Source organism: Triticum aestivum, chromosome 4A (genome assembly GCF_018294505.1).
Source record: "Triticum aestivum cultivar Chinese Spring chromosome 4A, IWGSC CS RefSeq v2.1, whole genome shotgun sequence".
Lineage (NCBI taxonomy): Eukaryota > Viridiplantae > Streptophyta > Magnoliopsida > Poales > Poaceae > Triticum > Triticum aestivum.
The window spans coordinates 502,709,929-502,726,295 of record NC_057803.1 but is presented as its reverse complement, the minus strand read 5'-3'; the positions used below and the strand labels follow the sequence as shown (position 1 = coordinate 502,726,295).

Here is a 16,367-nt window from a genome sequence, read left to right as displayed (position 1 = left end):
GCCGTGCAGGGAGGCGGAAGGGCAAGAGCGAAGCGTCGTGGGCCCTAACAGCCTGCAGCCTTGGGTGCCGCGTGGTGGTTGACTGGACGTGGGCGCCTCAGTAACCGCGCGAGTTGATAAAGGAGTGGCATCCGCCTAGGCCCTGCTTCTTTCTTTCTCCGGCTGCTGCTCAGATCCCCTTTCTTGCGCCTCTCCTTCCTTCCTCCGAGATTTCCAGATCTGCTCTGACCGCGCGGCCTAGGGAGCCATGGCGCCTCGTCAGCCCCCGGCCGCAGCTTGGTACTCGTCTGCCCTGGACTCGCCGAATGTGTCGGAGGCGGGCCTTACCCGGTTGCGCCGGATGGCGACGGCGTGGGGCATCGACGGGAAGAAGGTGTTCAAGGCCGGCTTCGCCACCCCTGAAGGTCAAGGGAGCACCTTCTATCCGCTCTTCGTAAGTGCCATTGTTGCTGGCCTGGTGCCTCCCTTCTCCGAGTTCTTCTTCTCTGTCCTCCGCCATTACAAGCTACAGGCTCTGCATCTCCATCCCAACTCCGTCCTTCTCCTGGCAATCTTTGCTTATTATTGCGAAGCACATGTTGGGGTGCAGCCCTCAGTGGCCTTGCTGCGCCACTACTTCTACCTCCGGACCTCTCGAGGGACCGCTTCTGCGTGCGCGAGCTTCGTCGCGTCCGGCGGCGCCATTGCCATCTCCAACTCTGGGAAGAGGATTGAGGGCTTCAGGAGCAAGTGGATCTTGGTGGATGCTGGGCGCATCCACCCTCGGCTGATCTTGCCCACGGAGCAGCCCACGAGCTCCAGCGACTGGGGTCGAGCGGAGCTCACGGATCCCCGCGTGAAGATGGTGTTGGAGAAGATGGACGCGGATCTGAGGCCGGCCGACATGGTGGCGGCGAAGCTGACCGGGGCGTCGCTGCTGAGGGAGTTCCTGGAGCACCGGCTGGCTCCGCTTCGGCAGTACTCGCTTCCAATGTGGAGGCCCCGTCCGAATCCCGCGGCCTTGGCCGCCGGAGACCTGGTTGCGGTTCTCCAATCTCTGGTCGGGGGCAATGTGGCGAGGCTGGAGGGCGCTCCTACACCCTTGTTCCTCCGCAACGACTGGGAGCAGGTGGTGAAGTCCATGCCCGTCATCAACGGGGATGGGCCAGTGCCCCTGGAAGCTCCCGAGGAACCGGTGGACGTGCCCTCCGGCGACTCCAGCAAAGAGGAAGAGGGAGAGGAGCGCGGAAAGGGGCCTGACTCTGAGGCGACTGACGGAGAGTCGAGGGCTCCCCTCCCCCGGCGCAGGTCCCGCGTTCTCTGCCTCTCTCCGAATGATGACGACGAGGATGACGACGCAGAGGACGACGAGCAGGACGGCGGGAGCTCGCCCCTGATCCCGAAGAAGGACAGGACCGGGCTGATCTCCCGCGGGTCTCCCCCGGCCCCGGGGCGAACCGCAGACGCACCTTCTACCTCCAAGCTTCTCGAGGTCGACCCTTCCAGCCGACTTTCAGGCTTCAAATTTGGCCGGAGGCCGCTTGAGCTCACTGGCGACGACCCGTAAGCATTCGATCCTTGTCTTTATCTCTTGCTCTGCTTCTGAGGCATGACGTCCGCATCTTTGGGTAGGTTGGCGCCCGCAGCAAAGAAGCCGAAGGGGGCTCCCGAGGTCCCATCCGCGGCGGCGCTTCTGCCCGCGAAGGAAGGTGACCGCGACGCACAGGCTTCTCCTGCCCAGTCGTCCTCGTGAGGTTTGGCTGAGCCAGCTGGGGCGAGCTCAGCCCCCACGGCCCAAGTGGCTCCCGAGGTGCTCTTGCCTGCCGCCGCCACTACAGCTGTCGGGGCGCGGCAGATTCCGCCTCAGGATGCTGCGGCTGCGCTGCTGCCTTCTCCTCCTACTCCACCAGCCGCTGTCTTTCCGACTCCTTCTGCCATTCTGGATCGTGCTGTTGCCGAGCTGGACCGACTGCGGCAGGATCTTCTTGGCGCCGACCCCCGCTTGGTGGACGGGCGTTTACAGTTGGCTTCTGGATGGGTTCGCTCCGACGCCTCGATTCGGGCGACGCTGGTCCAGGCCTCGACGGCATGCGACGAGGAGAAGCAGGCCGTCCTGGAGGCGAAGGCTACCCGTGATGCAGCCTTGGGGGAGGTGGTCGACGTCCGCGGTCACTACAAGGCGCTGAAGGGCGAGCTGCAAGGCCTGCGGGATCGGCTCGCGGAAGAGGTCCGCCTTCGCCAAGAGCAGGAAGAAGGCGCGAAGGCTCGCGAGGCAGCCATCGAGGGCCGGGAGGCCAAGCTCAGGAAGCGCCGCGACCGCCTAGGCACGCTGGAGCAGGAGTTGGGGGCGAGGAAGGCCGAGCTGGACGGCAAGGCCCTGGTTCTTGCCGAGGACCGCGCGCCTTCACGGAGTTGGAGGCGAAGGCTCGCTCCTCGCTGAGGATGCTTTACGACAACGGCCTGGAGAGCCCGCTGGCTGGCGCCGAGAACGGCCCCGCCAAGCTGCTTCCCTTCTTGGTTCACGCTCTTGAAGATGTCGCCCTTGGCCTTGGCCCCACGGTCAAGGCCGAGGCGCGTGTCCTGTCTTCTGCAGCACTGGCGCGGGTCCTCATCCACATCTACCTTCGTGATCCCGGTGTCGACCTCGACAGCCTGCTGGAGCCAGTGAGCGGTGAGCGTGCCGCTGCTGCTGCCGGGGCCGTGAAGGGTCGCGCGAAGGTTCTGCTGGGGAAGTTCCGGGCCTTCAGCACCAAGCCGGAGCAAGGCGCTGCCGACCCCGCTGCTCCGTGAGGCGAACCCGCTCCGCGCTGCTCCCCCGCCGCCAAGTGACTCCGTCGTGGCTCCTGTCCTGCTTTTAATTCCTGCACACGTATCATGCCTCGGGGAGGCGTTTAAACTTGCGTTTGGCATTGAAATAACAGTGTGGACTGTAATATTTGCTTTTGAATTCCTTGAAATTAGCGCTTTTCCTTCCTACTTGCTTACGTTCTACGCCGGTAGAGCCCAGCCCCGCGCGTACCTCACCCAGCAATAGTCCCGACCGGAAACCAGGACGGAACCAAGGAGTGAGGGGCTACGTGACAAGTTAGGCTCCTGAGTCACGATGCTCAGGAGTCCCCCTTGGCGCACGAATAGCAAGTAGGGAGGTGTGATGCGGGTAGATCCACCGTTCTACGTCTGCTGAGCCCGGCCGCGCGCGTGCCTCACCCAGTGATGGTCCCGACCGGAAACCAGGATGGGGCCACGGAGTGAGGGGCTACGTGACCAGTTAGGCTCCTGAGTCGCGATGCTCAGGAGTCCCCCTTGACGCTCAAACGGCCTTCGTACCTTGGCTCCGCTCGGGGAGAGACGCGCGACGAACCAGGCCCGGGGGGACCTGGCCGGGCGGCGTGCGTCTGGGTGTGACCCAGGCGCAGCCCCCGTGCCCAGCCCCCTCGCGCGGCACTCCCGAGGGGAGGCGTTACGATGAGGCTAGACACTGAGCTCTGGGGTCCCTGAGGTTCATGCGGCCCGGGGGCCACCCTCAGTTGTTTATCACCAGCGCAGAGCATAGTGCTACCATATGTGTACGGGCATAGCCGCTCCTCGGCAGTGTCGTCAGCCAGCGCGGAGCATGGTGCTTCCACTGGTACGTGGGAGGGGGGCCCCTCTGGGAGGAGCCCCCGGGGCGTGTACAGCCCCGCCCTGACACGTGGCTGGCACGGTAGGGCCTGGCGAGGTGTATCTGGGCACCCGTGAGCCGGTGCGGGACTCACGGGGCCCTACCTCTAGGCGGGTTGCGCCTGGCACTGGGCCTTATCTTGTGATGTGTCCCTGCAAATTTGGTTAGATGTCGGCACTCTACGTCCTCGGGTCCCGGCCCTCGAGCTGGTCTCAGCCGTCGCTGGTATGCCAGGTCGCGATGCCATGGACAAGGCCAGAGGGTGAGGGCTGGAGAGCCAGTAAGAGCCCTGAGTCGCGATGCTCAGGTGCCCCCCCCCTTTAACGTGCAAGTGGTCGGCATGGAGGAGAAGAGGTGTCGTGGACCGGCATCAAATAATCAAGCATGGTGGGTCTAACGCATGATCGAAAATAAACACAAATGGGATACATGCCGCTAGGCTTGGCCCGAGCGGCTTGGGGATCATGCAGCATGAGGGGCGCCCCCAACAAGGTAAGCTAACAACATGGGATAAAGGGATACACGCCGCGGGGACGGACCCACGCGGCTTGGGAATAATGCAGCCCTGGGGGCGCTCCCAGCTGGAAGTAAAACTTGAAAGATGTCACCTGATAATGTTGAGGACGAAGGGATGTTGGTGTAGCGGGCTCGGGGGGCTGCGGGAGCCGATCCTCACGAGCCCCCAGGCCCAGGGGCCTCGGGAGGCTCCGGAGGCACTGGCGGCTCCTCGCGGGCCATCTCCATCTCTGCCAGGGCTGCGGAACGCCTGGTCTCTCGTGCCTCCGTGATGCCCCTCATGAGGCGCTGGTACGCGTCAGCCGCGTTCGGCAAGCCGTAAGGCATGCGAACGTAGTTGTGGGGTGGACCTCCGCAGCGCCCCACTCGCGAGGGCCAAATGCGCTTCAGAGGGACGACTCGGTTGAGCCCTGGTATGTCGATGCAGACGCGCAGCCCACCATCCTCGCCTGGATGGGGGGCCACTGCTGGTAGGCGGCGGGCGCCTCTCATGACTCTTGACTCCTTTAGATCTTGAATGGCCTTACTGACAAACTCCTGTGGGTCTGGATCTGCTTGCCTTGCTCCTTCTTGAGGGAAACGTGTTTCAAAACACGCCTCCATGTGGTGCCCAAGTGCCTCCCCCGTGACCCTGGCTAGGTCGGTGGCTCTCCAGGGGAGAGCCCCCGAGCCCTGCCTGAGGAGGGCGCCGGGCGCGCTTTCCTATGCGATGGAGGGAGGCTCCCCCTGGGCAGGCGCGGGCCCAGAGGGGCCTGCCTCCTGAGTGGTCGAGCCGGACGATGTCTTCTTCTTCTTGGGGGTGGCCTCGGGAAGCCTCCTGCTTCCGCGATCTGGGTCTTCTAGTGATGCGGCCTGAAAGGCTTGTTCCAGGGAACACACCGCGTCCTTTTCTTCACAGGGCACCGTGATGACTCCGCCGCTTCCTGGCATCTTGAGGACGTTGTAGCCGTGGTGAGTTACGGCCATGAACTCGGCCAGCGCTGGGTACCCAAGGATGGCGTTGTATGGCAGGCAAATGTGAGCGACGCTGAAGTCGATGAGCTCGGTGCGGTAGTTGTCGCATGCCCCAAAGGTGACAAGGAGGCGGAACTGCCCAATCGGGACCGTGGAGCCGTCAGTGATGCCGGAGAAGGGCTTGGTTGGCTGAAGCTGGCTGTAGGGCACTTGGAGGTTGTTGAACGTCTCCACGGACAGGACGTTGAGCCCTACCCCGCCATCAATGAGGGTCTTGGTGACCACCACGTTGCTGATGATTGGGGAACATAGCATCGGGAGGACTCCGCTTGTTACCGCACACTTGAGCTGATCTGCTGAACTGAACATGATGGCGCACGCCGACCACCTGAGAGGGCATGCGGCTTCGAGTCTGGGGAGTACTGCGTTCACTTCGCGGGCGAACTGCTTGAAGATGCGCTGAGAGGCTGGGGCTTGAGCTCCGCCCAGGATGCAGGCGATCGCGCGCGGCTCCTGGAAGCCCCCAGCCTCCTCGTCCTGATGGAGGTCCTCGTTTCTCCTTGGCTGCGGCGGCAGCGGTGGGAGGCCTGCGTTGCCTAGCGGGCGATCCTCGCGAGGCTGATCCCTCCAGTCTCCCTCGCGAAGCTGATCCCTCCATCCTCTCTCGCGAGGCGGGTCTTGCCAACGATCCTCGCGAGGTTGGTCGCGCCACCCTTGGCACGGCCCACGGTCTTCCCAGCGTCCTGCGTTTCTTCCTCCTCCCCGATCGTAGCCCCGGTCACCGCGGTCGGGGCGACGGCCTATCCTTCCTTCATGCACGGCTCGGAGTTCTTGGCATTCGTTGGTGTTGTGGGTGTGGAGGTCATGGTACACGCAGTACCGGCTGCCATTGGGAGGTTCGGGCTGATCTCTGCCCCGCTTGGTGTCTGGTTCTGCCGCAAGCACTGCAGCCCCCTTGCGCTTCACATCCTTGGCCTTGAGCTTCTTCTCTTCTGGGTCTGCGGCAGGCAGCTCGAGGAGGGAGAGACGCCCCTCCTCAGCCCTGGCGCACTTGTTTGCCAAGTTGAACAGCTCCAAGGAAGTGCACAGGTTTTCATGCATCGCCGGCTCCTCCTTCATCTTGACATCGCGTACACCGTCGGAGAAAGCTGAGATGATGGCCTCCTCAGTCACCTTGGGGATCTTGAGGCGTGCGTTGTTGAAGCGCTGGATGTACTTCTGTAGGGTTTCCCCGGGTTGTTGCTTGATGCGGCGCATGTCGCTCATGGCGGGTGGCCGGTCGCGAGTACCTTGGAAGTTGGCGATGAAGCGGGTGCGCATCTCTTCCCAGGAGGAGATTGTGCCTGGAGCCAGGTTCAGGAGCCAGGTGCGGGCCCTGTCCTTGAGCGCCATGGGAAACCAGTTCGCCATGACCTTCTCGTCTCCGTTGGCAGCTTCGATGCCCAGTTCGTAGAGCTGGAGGAACTCCGCAGGGTCGGCCGTGCCGTCATAGCGAGGAGGCAGGTCTGGCTTGAACTTGCCGGGCCACGCGACGCTGCATAGTTCGGGGGTGTAGGCGCGGTAGCCTGCTGTGGCCACGGGAGGCCTTAGGTGATGGAGAGCCTGGTCTTGCATGCCCCCACGCGCGGGAGCAGGGGGATGGTCGCGACGTGCTGGAGCAAGGAGCGCCCGGGCAGCTTCTGGTGGGCGAGGGACTTCTTGGCAGCTCTGTTCTTGCCGCGCTGGCACCTGACGGAGCGGGTTCCACCCAGGGGCATGCGCCTTGGAGCCATGGCGTCTTCTTGAGGAGGAGGCGGCCGGGGCGCCGCCGGAGCCTCTTCGCCAGCGCGGGGCGGGGTGCGGTGCAGCGGAACGGACGGCGCGGAAGAGCCCCCTGCAGCGCGGACGAGCTCGGTGACGCGGTCGAGCCATTCCTCGTAGACGTCGTCGACGGGACGATAGCGCAGGAGCTCGTTTGCCGCGATGAGTGCAGCCCGAGCCTCCATGGGCGCGCGGAGCGCGCGGGACGAAGATCCAGCTGGGGCGAGCGAGGGAGTTGCGGTGTGGCCGTCTTGCCGCACGGACGGATGCTGGGATGATGCTTGCCGCTTGTCCCCCGCCAGGCCGGTGGCGGCGTTGACGGCAGGTGACGGGGAACGGCGTGGATGCCCGCCGACAAGGGCCGTCTGGGCGACGCGGGAAGCGAGTGCGGCCCGGCGCTCGGCGCGGGCCCGACGAGCGTCAGACATGGGCGTGACGGTCAGAGGAGAACGGGGCGGTGGAAGATGAATTCCGGCGTACCCCTACCTGGCGTGCCAAATGTCAGATTTCGGATTCCGGCAGACCCTTGAGGTTCGAACACTGGGGTGCGCGTGGAGATTTCGCCTCCTACCTTCCTGCACCCCTCCGCCGTGCTAGGATCTAAACTAAGGAAAGAACAACACAAGAGACACAGGGTTTATACTGGTTCGGGCCACCGTTGTGGTGTAATACCCTACTCCAGTGTGTGGTGTGTGGATTGCCTCTTGGGCTGATGATGATGAACAATACAAGGAAGAAAAGCCTCGCGAGGGTCTGTTCTTGGCTGAGGCGATGAACTGCTGGGAGGAGTTCAGCCACCTTTCTCTCTCTCTCTCTCTCTCTCTCTCTCTCTCTCTCTCTCTCTCTCTCTCTCTCTCTCTCTCTCTGACCGAACCGGAACGGAACCCCCCTTTGCTGTGTGGGTGGCTGGTCCTATTTATAGAGGCCCTGGTCCTCTTCCCAAATATTGAGCGGGAAGGGAGCCAACAATGGCGGGCTAATTTGAAGGGGGACAGCAAGTATCAGCTATCCTGACAAAAGTAGTCTTCGCCTGCGCAAAGCTCTTGTGATGATGCCGTCTTGGGCTCCACGGTGACCTCCGTCTCGTAGTCCTCCTGGTCTTGGTCTCGTTGCACCGAAATGGCAACCTTTGCCTGATGCCTCGGTACTCCGCGGCTGCGCTTGCCCCCTTTGCACCAAAGAGGAAAGAAGGACGCTGCGCGGGCTGGCACCCGCCTGGCGCCCTAAGTCGTCACGGCTTGCGTCATGGGCACCTCGTGAGGTACTCCGCCTTGATCTCTCCGCCTCCTCGTGAGCCAGCCTGACGAGGTCGTGCCTGAGGAAGCTTCGCATCGTCCGCCTCGCGAGGCTTGGCCCCTCGCGAGAGTCTTGGGTTTGTGTTGGTGAAGACGGGCCATGCTGGGGCCCCCCTTTGAGCCACGCCGCAGGCCGCAGACAGGCAAGTCTGGGGACCCCCATTCCCAGAACGCCGACAATGTCAAAAATAGACTATTCCTTTGAACAATATAAAAGTCCAGATGTCCATGCTATGAAGAAAAGAATATGATATGACATGTTAGGCAACATTCCACATCAAAAATTCTGTTTTTATCATTTACCTACTCGAGGACGAGCATGAATTAATCTTGGGGATGCTGATACGTCTCCAACATATCTATAATTTTTTATTGTTCCATGCTATTATATTATCAATCTTGGATGTTTTATAATCATTTTATAGTTATTTTATATCATTTTTGGTACTAACCTATTGACATAGTGCCAAGCGCCAGTTGCTATTTTTTGCATGTTTTTTACATCGCGGATAATCAATACCAAACGGAGTCCAAACGCAGCAAAACTTTTTGTGGATTTTTTTGGACCACAAGACAACCAATGGGCTGAAGAAGCACCTGTGTGGTTCTCCGAGGGGGCACAACAGGCGCGCCCAGGTGGGTTGTGCCCACCTCAATGGCCCCCCACACTGCCTCTTTGCTCTATAAATACCCCAATATTCCAGAAACCCTAGGGGAGTCGACGAAAGTCAATTCCAGCCGCCGCAGAGTCCAGAACCACCAGATCCAATCTAGACACCATCACGGAGGGGTTCACAACTTTCATTGGTGCCTCTCCGATGATGCGTGAGTAGTTCTTTGTAGACCTTCGGGTCTGTAGTTAGTAGCTAGATGGACTCCTCTCTCTCATTTGATTCTCAATATAATGGTCTCTTGGAGATCCATATGATGTAATTCTTTTGTGGTGTGTTTGTTGGGATCCAATGAACTTTGAGTTTATGATAAGGTCTATCTCTTTTTATCCATGAAAGTTATTTGAGTTTCTTTGATCTCTTATATGCATGATTGCTTATAGCCTCGTATTTATTCTCTGGTATTTGGGTTTTGTTTGGCCAACTTGATCTATTTATCTTGCAATGGGAAGAGGTGCTTTGTAGTGGGTTCGATCTTACAGTGCTTGAACCCAGTGATAGAAGGCGAACCGACACAGATGTATCGTTGCTACTAAGGATAAAATAATGGGGTCTATTTCTACATAAATAGATCTTATCTACATCATGTCATCGTTCTTATTGCATTACTCCGTTTCTCCATGAACTTAATACACTAGATACATGCTGGATAGCGGTCGATGTGTGGAGTAATAGTAGTAGATGCAGGCAGGAGTTGGTCTACTAATCTTGGACGTCATGCCTATGTAATGATCATTGCCTGGATATCGTCATGATTATTTGAAGTTCTATCAATTGCCCAACAGTAATTCATTTACCCATTGTTTGCTATTTTTTTCGAGAGAAGCCACTAGTGAAACCTACGGCCACCGGGTATCCTTCTCATATTATTTGCCTTTGTGATCTATTTGATTTGCCTTTTATTTTCAGTTCTATTAAACCCAAAAATACAAAAATATTTTGCTGCAATTTATTCTTATTTATTTTATTTGGCGTTCGATCTATCAATCTACTACAATTTATTCACGTCTGTTTGCCAATTTGTGGCACCATTACCCGAAAGGGATTGACAACTCCTTCTACACGTCGGGTTGCGAGTATTTGTTATTTGTGTGCAGGTGTTGTTTATGTAGCGTTGCTTGGTTCTCCTAATGGTTTGATAACCTTGGTTTCATCACGAAGGGAAATACCTACCGTTGATGTGTTGCATCATCCCTTCCTCTTTGGGGAAATTCCGACGTAGCTTCAAGCCACTATCAGATATCCCATCGCAAGACATACATCAAGTGCTCTCACATCCAAAAGATCCAATCCGACATAACAAAACCTCAAGGGAAAAAATCCAATTCATCACAAGACGGTAGAGAGGGAAGAACACCATAAGATCCCAATATATTAATAAAGCTCGCGGTACATCAAGATCGTGCCAAATCAAGAACATGAGAGCGAGAGATCAAACACATAGCTACTAGTAGATACCCTTAGCCCCAAGGGTGAACTACTCCCTCCTCAGCATGGTGGCCGCCGAGATGATGAAGATGGCCTTCGGTGATGATTTCCCCCTCCGGCACTGTGCCGGAACGGGGTCTCGACTGACTTTTTATGGATATAGAGGCTTGCGGCGGCGGAACTTTTCATCTACGGTTCTTTCTAGGGGTTTGGGTATTTATAGGAATTTTTGGTGTAGGTTTCACGTCAAGGGGGCCACGAGGAAGCGTCAAGCTCGCTCCAAGCACCCTGGGAGGTAGGGAGCACCTAGAGAGCTTGTTGTGCCCTCGTGGGTCTTCTGGTCCTCCCACGAAGTTTCGCGGGTCTATTTTGGTTCACAAAAAAATACCGTAAATTTTCAGCTCATTCTGAGAACTTTTATCTCTGCACAAAAAACGACACCACTGCAGTTCTGTTGAAAATGGCGTCAGTCCGGGTTAGTTCTAATCAAATCATACCAAAACCATATAATTCTTTTGTAAACATGGCATGAATACTTCATAAATTATAGATACGTTGAAGACGTATCACCAATGCAGAAAAAATTACCCAGAGCGGTTGTACTGCTCCCTCTGTGGAGTGGCCTCGCTGCTACTGCCCCAGCGGTTTTACCGCGTGCCAGGAGTGGTTGTACCGTCCTTATTGTGGTCGATTCAACCGAACATTGCACCAGCCCAACCACCGCGATTAGGGTGACTCCTCTCGTGTAGGGCATGCATTACCCGATGGTTGCTGCCCGGTTGTTCCTGTAGTTATTTCGTTACTGGTATGCAACACATCCGGACTTAGCAATCTCCGGATGGCGTTTTTTGACGATTGTACCAGGTACAGCCCCAACAACCACGAGTAGGGTCATTGCACTCGAGTTTTGGGTGGGGCCCCGGGCGGTTGTCAACCGATTGTTTCCGTTTATATCTATAAAATGGTACAACCGGGACGCCCTGCGGGTGTACCACTTCGGCTCTACGAATGCTCAATCATGCATAGGGTGGTTGTACCGCTGCCCTAAAGTGGTTGTACCGCCCTTGTGCGTTTTTGCGCATAACGGTTGGATTTAGGGCACCACTATAAAAGGAGGTGGTTCTTCCACCTCTCACATACCTCTTCTCTCTCTCTCTCCTTCATTGCTTCCTAAGCTCGTTCTTGCTCGACCTCCTTATCTAGCTAACCAAACTTGTTGATTTTCTAATGATTGAGAAAGGAGACCTGGTTCTACACTTCCACCAAAGGAAATTTAATTCCTCATGCTTTCACTTCTAGATCTTGTTACTCTTAGGTGTTTGGGCACTCTAGACGGAAGAGGTCATCTCGGAGCCACATTCCATTATGTTGAAGCTTCGTGATGGGGTTGGGAGCCCCCAATTAAGTTGTGGGAAGAGCCCCCCAACCTTGTTTGTAAAGGACCAGGTTGTCGACTTCAAGGGCACATCTAGTGGATTCACGACATCTTGAATTGTGCGAGGGTGTGAGGAAAATAGGATGAGTCCTTGGGACCCTTTGGGGAGCATTGTGCGTCCACACCCTCCAACAGAGACATGCCTCCCCCAAAGGAGGGAACTTCGAAAACACATCCTCGTCTCCATCGACTTCACTTGCGGTTATTTTGGTCCTTTACTTTGTGCAAGTTTATTTCATGTGGTCTCATGCTTGCACTTGGTCTCGTGTTGGTTGTCATATAGGTTGTCCATCTAGTTGCATATCTAGACAACCTACATTAGTGTTGAGCCTAAATTTGTAAAAGAGGACTAAATTTTGTTAGTCACCTAATCACCCCCCCCCATCTAGTCGACCATACCGATCCTTTCATACTCTTACTTCGAAAAAACTTTAACTAAACCATGTGCACTTGCAGGTCATCAAAAGTCAGAGAGATAGGGCGCCTGTCACATTTCTCGTGAGTGCCTACCATCTTGGGATGAGACGAGCCGCCATACTCTAGAATCATGATCAGTATCTACGAAGCGTAGACCATCACAAGCGTGCATGCCTACATTAATTATGTCGGTCGGCCAAATAAAACTCTAAGTGAGCCGCTCAAACCTGGTTCTACCACCTCATAACTGGTGAACTTTCTGGATGGCCCGCCGAATTGTAGTTGGTGCTCAGGGAATATGAATGTTCGGGGATAGACCCTGATCACCTCCCCAAGCTCCTTGAATTGTCGACGTCTAAGATTGAAGCCTTCGTGCTCGCGGAATCCTAAGTACCATTTCCTCGTGTCTTTTGGTGCTATATCAGACACTTAGCAGGCACGAGGGACCCTTTATCCTATATCGCTGACACTGATGGGCCATATAAGTGCGGGTGAGTGAATTCTTTTTGCTGAAATTATACTGCCAGAGATAGTCATGAGCGATGGTCCTCCACGGCCCACGACGATACTACAGAGGAGTTTTGTTGGGAGAGCTCCTAATTAGGGCTTGTAGTGCCCCCTAGACTAGTGGCGCTCACACGCATGCTATATGAGCCGCGGCCCATGAGACCATTTAACCACCAAATATTTGACCGCTCGCCATGAACAATTGACCACTGACTTTCGAGAAAAGTTCATAATTTTGAAAAAAGATCACGACAATGAAAAGGTTCACAAATTAGGAAAAATCATGAAGATAAAAAAATTCAGGAATTTGAAAATGTTCGCGCAAATGAAAATGTTTGTGAATTTATTTTTTTGCAAAATTAGGAAAAGTTCATAAATTATAATAAAGGTCGCAAATTTGAAAAACATTCATGAATTTAGGCAAAGTTTCACTAATTAAAAAAAATATTCATGTTTTTTCTTTAAACTGATAGAAACTTAATAATTTTTTTATAAAAAAATAAAAACAGCAAGAAGAAGAAGAAGAAGAAAAACAGAAACTAAGTGGAAAAAATCCACTGAAAATCCAGCCCAGTAAACCTATGGGAACCTGTTGGGAGATAATGGGCCGGAAGCCCGCATAGGCTAGCAAACACAGGCCTTCACGCTCTTCTTTTCATCCGTTATTTTTTGAATTTTATTACTTTTTCTTTGCTGTATTCTTTATATTTACTTATATTCAGAAATTTTCTAAAGATGTCGATTATAAAAATCACTTTAAATACAAATTTGAAAAATATTCATCGCAGATTTGAAATATGTTAAACATGTATAGAAATGGTTCTAATGTATCCGAGAATTGTATAATTTGTATGTATAAAAAAGACATCAAAACATATATGTGAAAAAAATGCTATTCATTTATTTAAAAAATTTAAATGTCGATATAAAAAATGTTCCTGACAAATATAAAAATGTACAATGTGTATGAAAAAATAGACATAAAAAATATATGTTTGAAAATGTCAATATTGTATTTGAAAAAAATTAAACGTATATATAAAAATCATTTCTGATGTGTACAAAAATATTTATAATGTATCTGGAAAAAGTCGAGATAAAAATATATAAGTTTTAAAAAAATGTATTTAAATAATGTTAAACGTGTGAATAAAAATATTCTTGATGTATACGTAAAATGTAAAATGTGTATGAAAAGAAAGTTGACATCAAAATATAGTCTTGGTGAGGGTGTGCTCCCTGTTAACCCTCCATTTGGTGATTGGTTCACGTTCCGTTGACTCGTCCGTGATGACGCGTCAACTTTATTGCTTTTTTGTGGTAGTCATATTCTCACGTAATTTCGATGAGAATGCTTTGTAAATAAGGCCTAAGAATAAAGAGCACTACTATTTTTTTTTTCTTTTAAAAAAGGGGTTCCGCGGCCTCTGCATCAGAGTGATGCATACGGCCATCTTATTAACCAAAAAACAAGAGCGCTACTACTAGTTTGGACTAAATCACGACACTATTTTTGAAATGGATGGACTAGTTTTAAAAATATCTGTTTTACCAGCCCCACTACGCCAAATTTAACTTATCCACCCACTTTGTATTGCTCTGGTGCAGGATAATCACGCGTGTGAAAAATGGGTTAATCCTCCTGTTACCTTTCTGCACGCCAAAATGCCGTAAGCATTTGCTCATCTGGGGAATGTCTTGCTGCCAATGTTTGGCCCACAAGGACATATCATCACATACATATGCTAGCACACTTAATGAAGTTCGATGGGGATACTCTGACCCTCGGGTCGGGCGGTGGCGGCATTCTGATGTCGTATCCTTTCTGAAGGCGTCGTCTTGGAGTCCACGGTTCGCCGTATACGGCTTCATATCTTCGTAGCTAGGGGTGGTGTTGTTGCGCTCAGCGCCTATGTATCATGCTTTGGGTGTGTGCGTGTGTGGTGGTGTGAGTTTGCACTGCCATGTTAATGATCGTTGCTTTATTTATAAAACGGGGCGAAATCTTTTTTCGATAATGAAGTTCGATGATGGATTTGATTATTTGCCACCATGCGCATGCACAACACAAGACTTTTAAAAGAGAGATTTGGAGATCCACCCTCAGCAGTGCAAAAAGATGACTCCTGCCTAAAATCCTTTGCAAATGCATGTCACCTTCATGGGCACCAACAACCCATTAGTTACCGACGTGCTCTCTAAATTCAACGAGCCAAAGATGACAAGGCCACTAGCTACAAGATTGAGATAGTAAAACTTCCTTCTCACACCCACCATGGTGACAAATGTTCAAATCTAAATGGCTACATTACGCATGCGAGTTCTCACCCCAAATCGATCGATCACTCGCAGCCCGTATATAAACATACATGCGTGTATAGCTAGCTACACGGTGCGCTATGCAAGCTCCTAAGTTGCACCATAGGTTGTCATCAAGCGGGCGCGCGCCTAGCTAGCTAACAAGGTGGCAGCATCAAGAAGAGCATCCTCGATGCGTGTAAGAGCTGCCATGAAGATGGCATACCTCCTGGCCTTCGCCGTGGTCTTGCTCTCGGCGTGCAGCCTCGCCTCCTCGAGGTCGCTGCCCTCGGTCACCACCCATGGAGCCGACGCACAGCTGGAAGGTGGCCGAGCCGCGCGCGCCAAGCTCGACCCTCCAACCGCGAATGCCGATAAACCGCCGGAGCTCGGCATCCGCGACGACGGTGCCATTCAGACTGAGAAGAAAAAGCGCCATGCCGAGGCGCCGCCCAAGCACCACGGGCCTGGCAAACACGCTCCCCCGGCCGACCCTTCGCCGCCGGCGCCTGATCCGGACGGCGGCCAGCCCCCGGAGGTACCTGTTCCGGAGGGCCCGCACGACCAGAACCCGCCGGCGTGGCCGTTCCCGTGGCCGCAGCCGCCACCGGGCAACGACCAGTGGCCGCCGTTCCACCCGCCGCCGCTCCCCGCGTGGACGCGTCCGGGCGACGACCGGCCGCCTCTGTCTCCGTTCCCGTTCCACCCACCGCCACTTCCTGCATGGCCGCAACCAGAACCAGGCGACCAGTGGCCCCCGCTGCCGGCATGGCCGCAGCCAGAACCAGGAAAGCAGTGGCCCCCGCTTCCTGCATGGCCGGAGCCAGGACCGGGAGAGCAGTGGCCGCCGTTCCCGGCATGGCCGCAGCCAGAACCAGGAAAGCAGTGGCCGCCGTTCCCGGCATGGCCACAACCGGAGCCAGGAAAGCAGTGGCCTCCGTTCCCGTTCTACTTCTACCCGCCGCCGATGCCGTCATGGCAGTGGCCGCCAGCACCGTCTTTCCACGGCGAGGAGGAACAACACGCATCTAGGCTGGCGCCGCCTGTTCCAGCGCACAACTGATGCATGCGCACAAGTACACAACCGCCGATTTTGCCCTCGCGGAAGGACACCAAATATTTGTACGACAGGAATGAATCGCAAGGATATCAAATATTAGACCGTGACCACGTAATCAATAAAGCTGGCATAATTTTATATTTACGAGAAGAAGAAAAATGCAACATTGGAGAAGAGAAAGTACTGCACACTTGCATCCTTTGGACAGCAAATCTTTGTCCAAAAGGACCCTGAATCGAATTGCCACAAAAAACCACCCCTGCATCCAAATGATAGAAAAGACCAGGGGCACCGTGATAGCCTCATCCATATTCCTGTTACAAGGGCTGGCCTCATCCATATTCCT

General features: G+C 54.3%; 1 protein-coding gene across 1 annotated transcript; it reads left to right on the top strand.

Annotated features, from left to right (window-relative positions):
- The first annotated feature begins 15,066 nt into the window (after nucleotides 1-15,066).
- On the top strand, nucleotides 15,067-16,165 carry LOC123082146 (proline-rich protein HaeIII subfamily 1-like). Its single transcript, XM_044504547.1, has one exon. It carries the CDS (start codon nucleotides 15,155-15,157, stop codon nucleotides 16,022-16,024), a length of 870 nt encoding a protein of 289 aa, XP_044360482.1. The 5' UTR covers nucleotides 15,067-15,154; the 3' UTR covers nucleotides 16,025-16,165.
- Nucleotides 16,166-16,367: the final 202 nt, after the last annotated feature.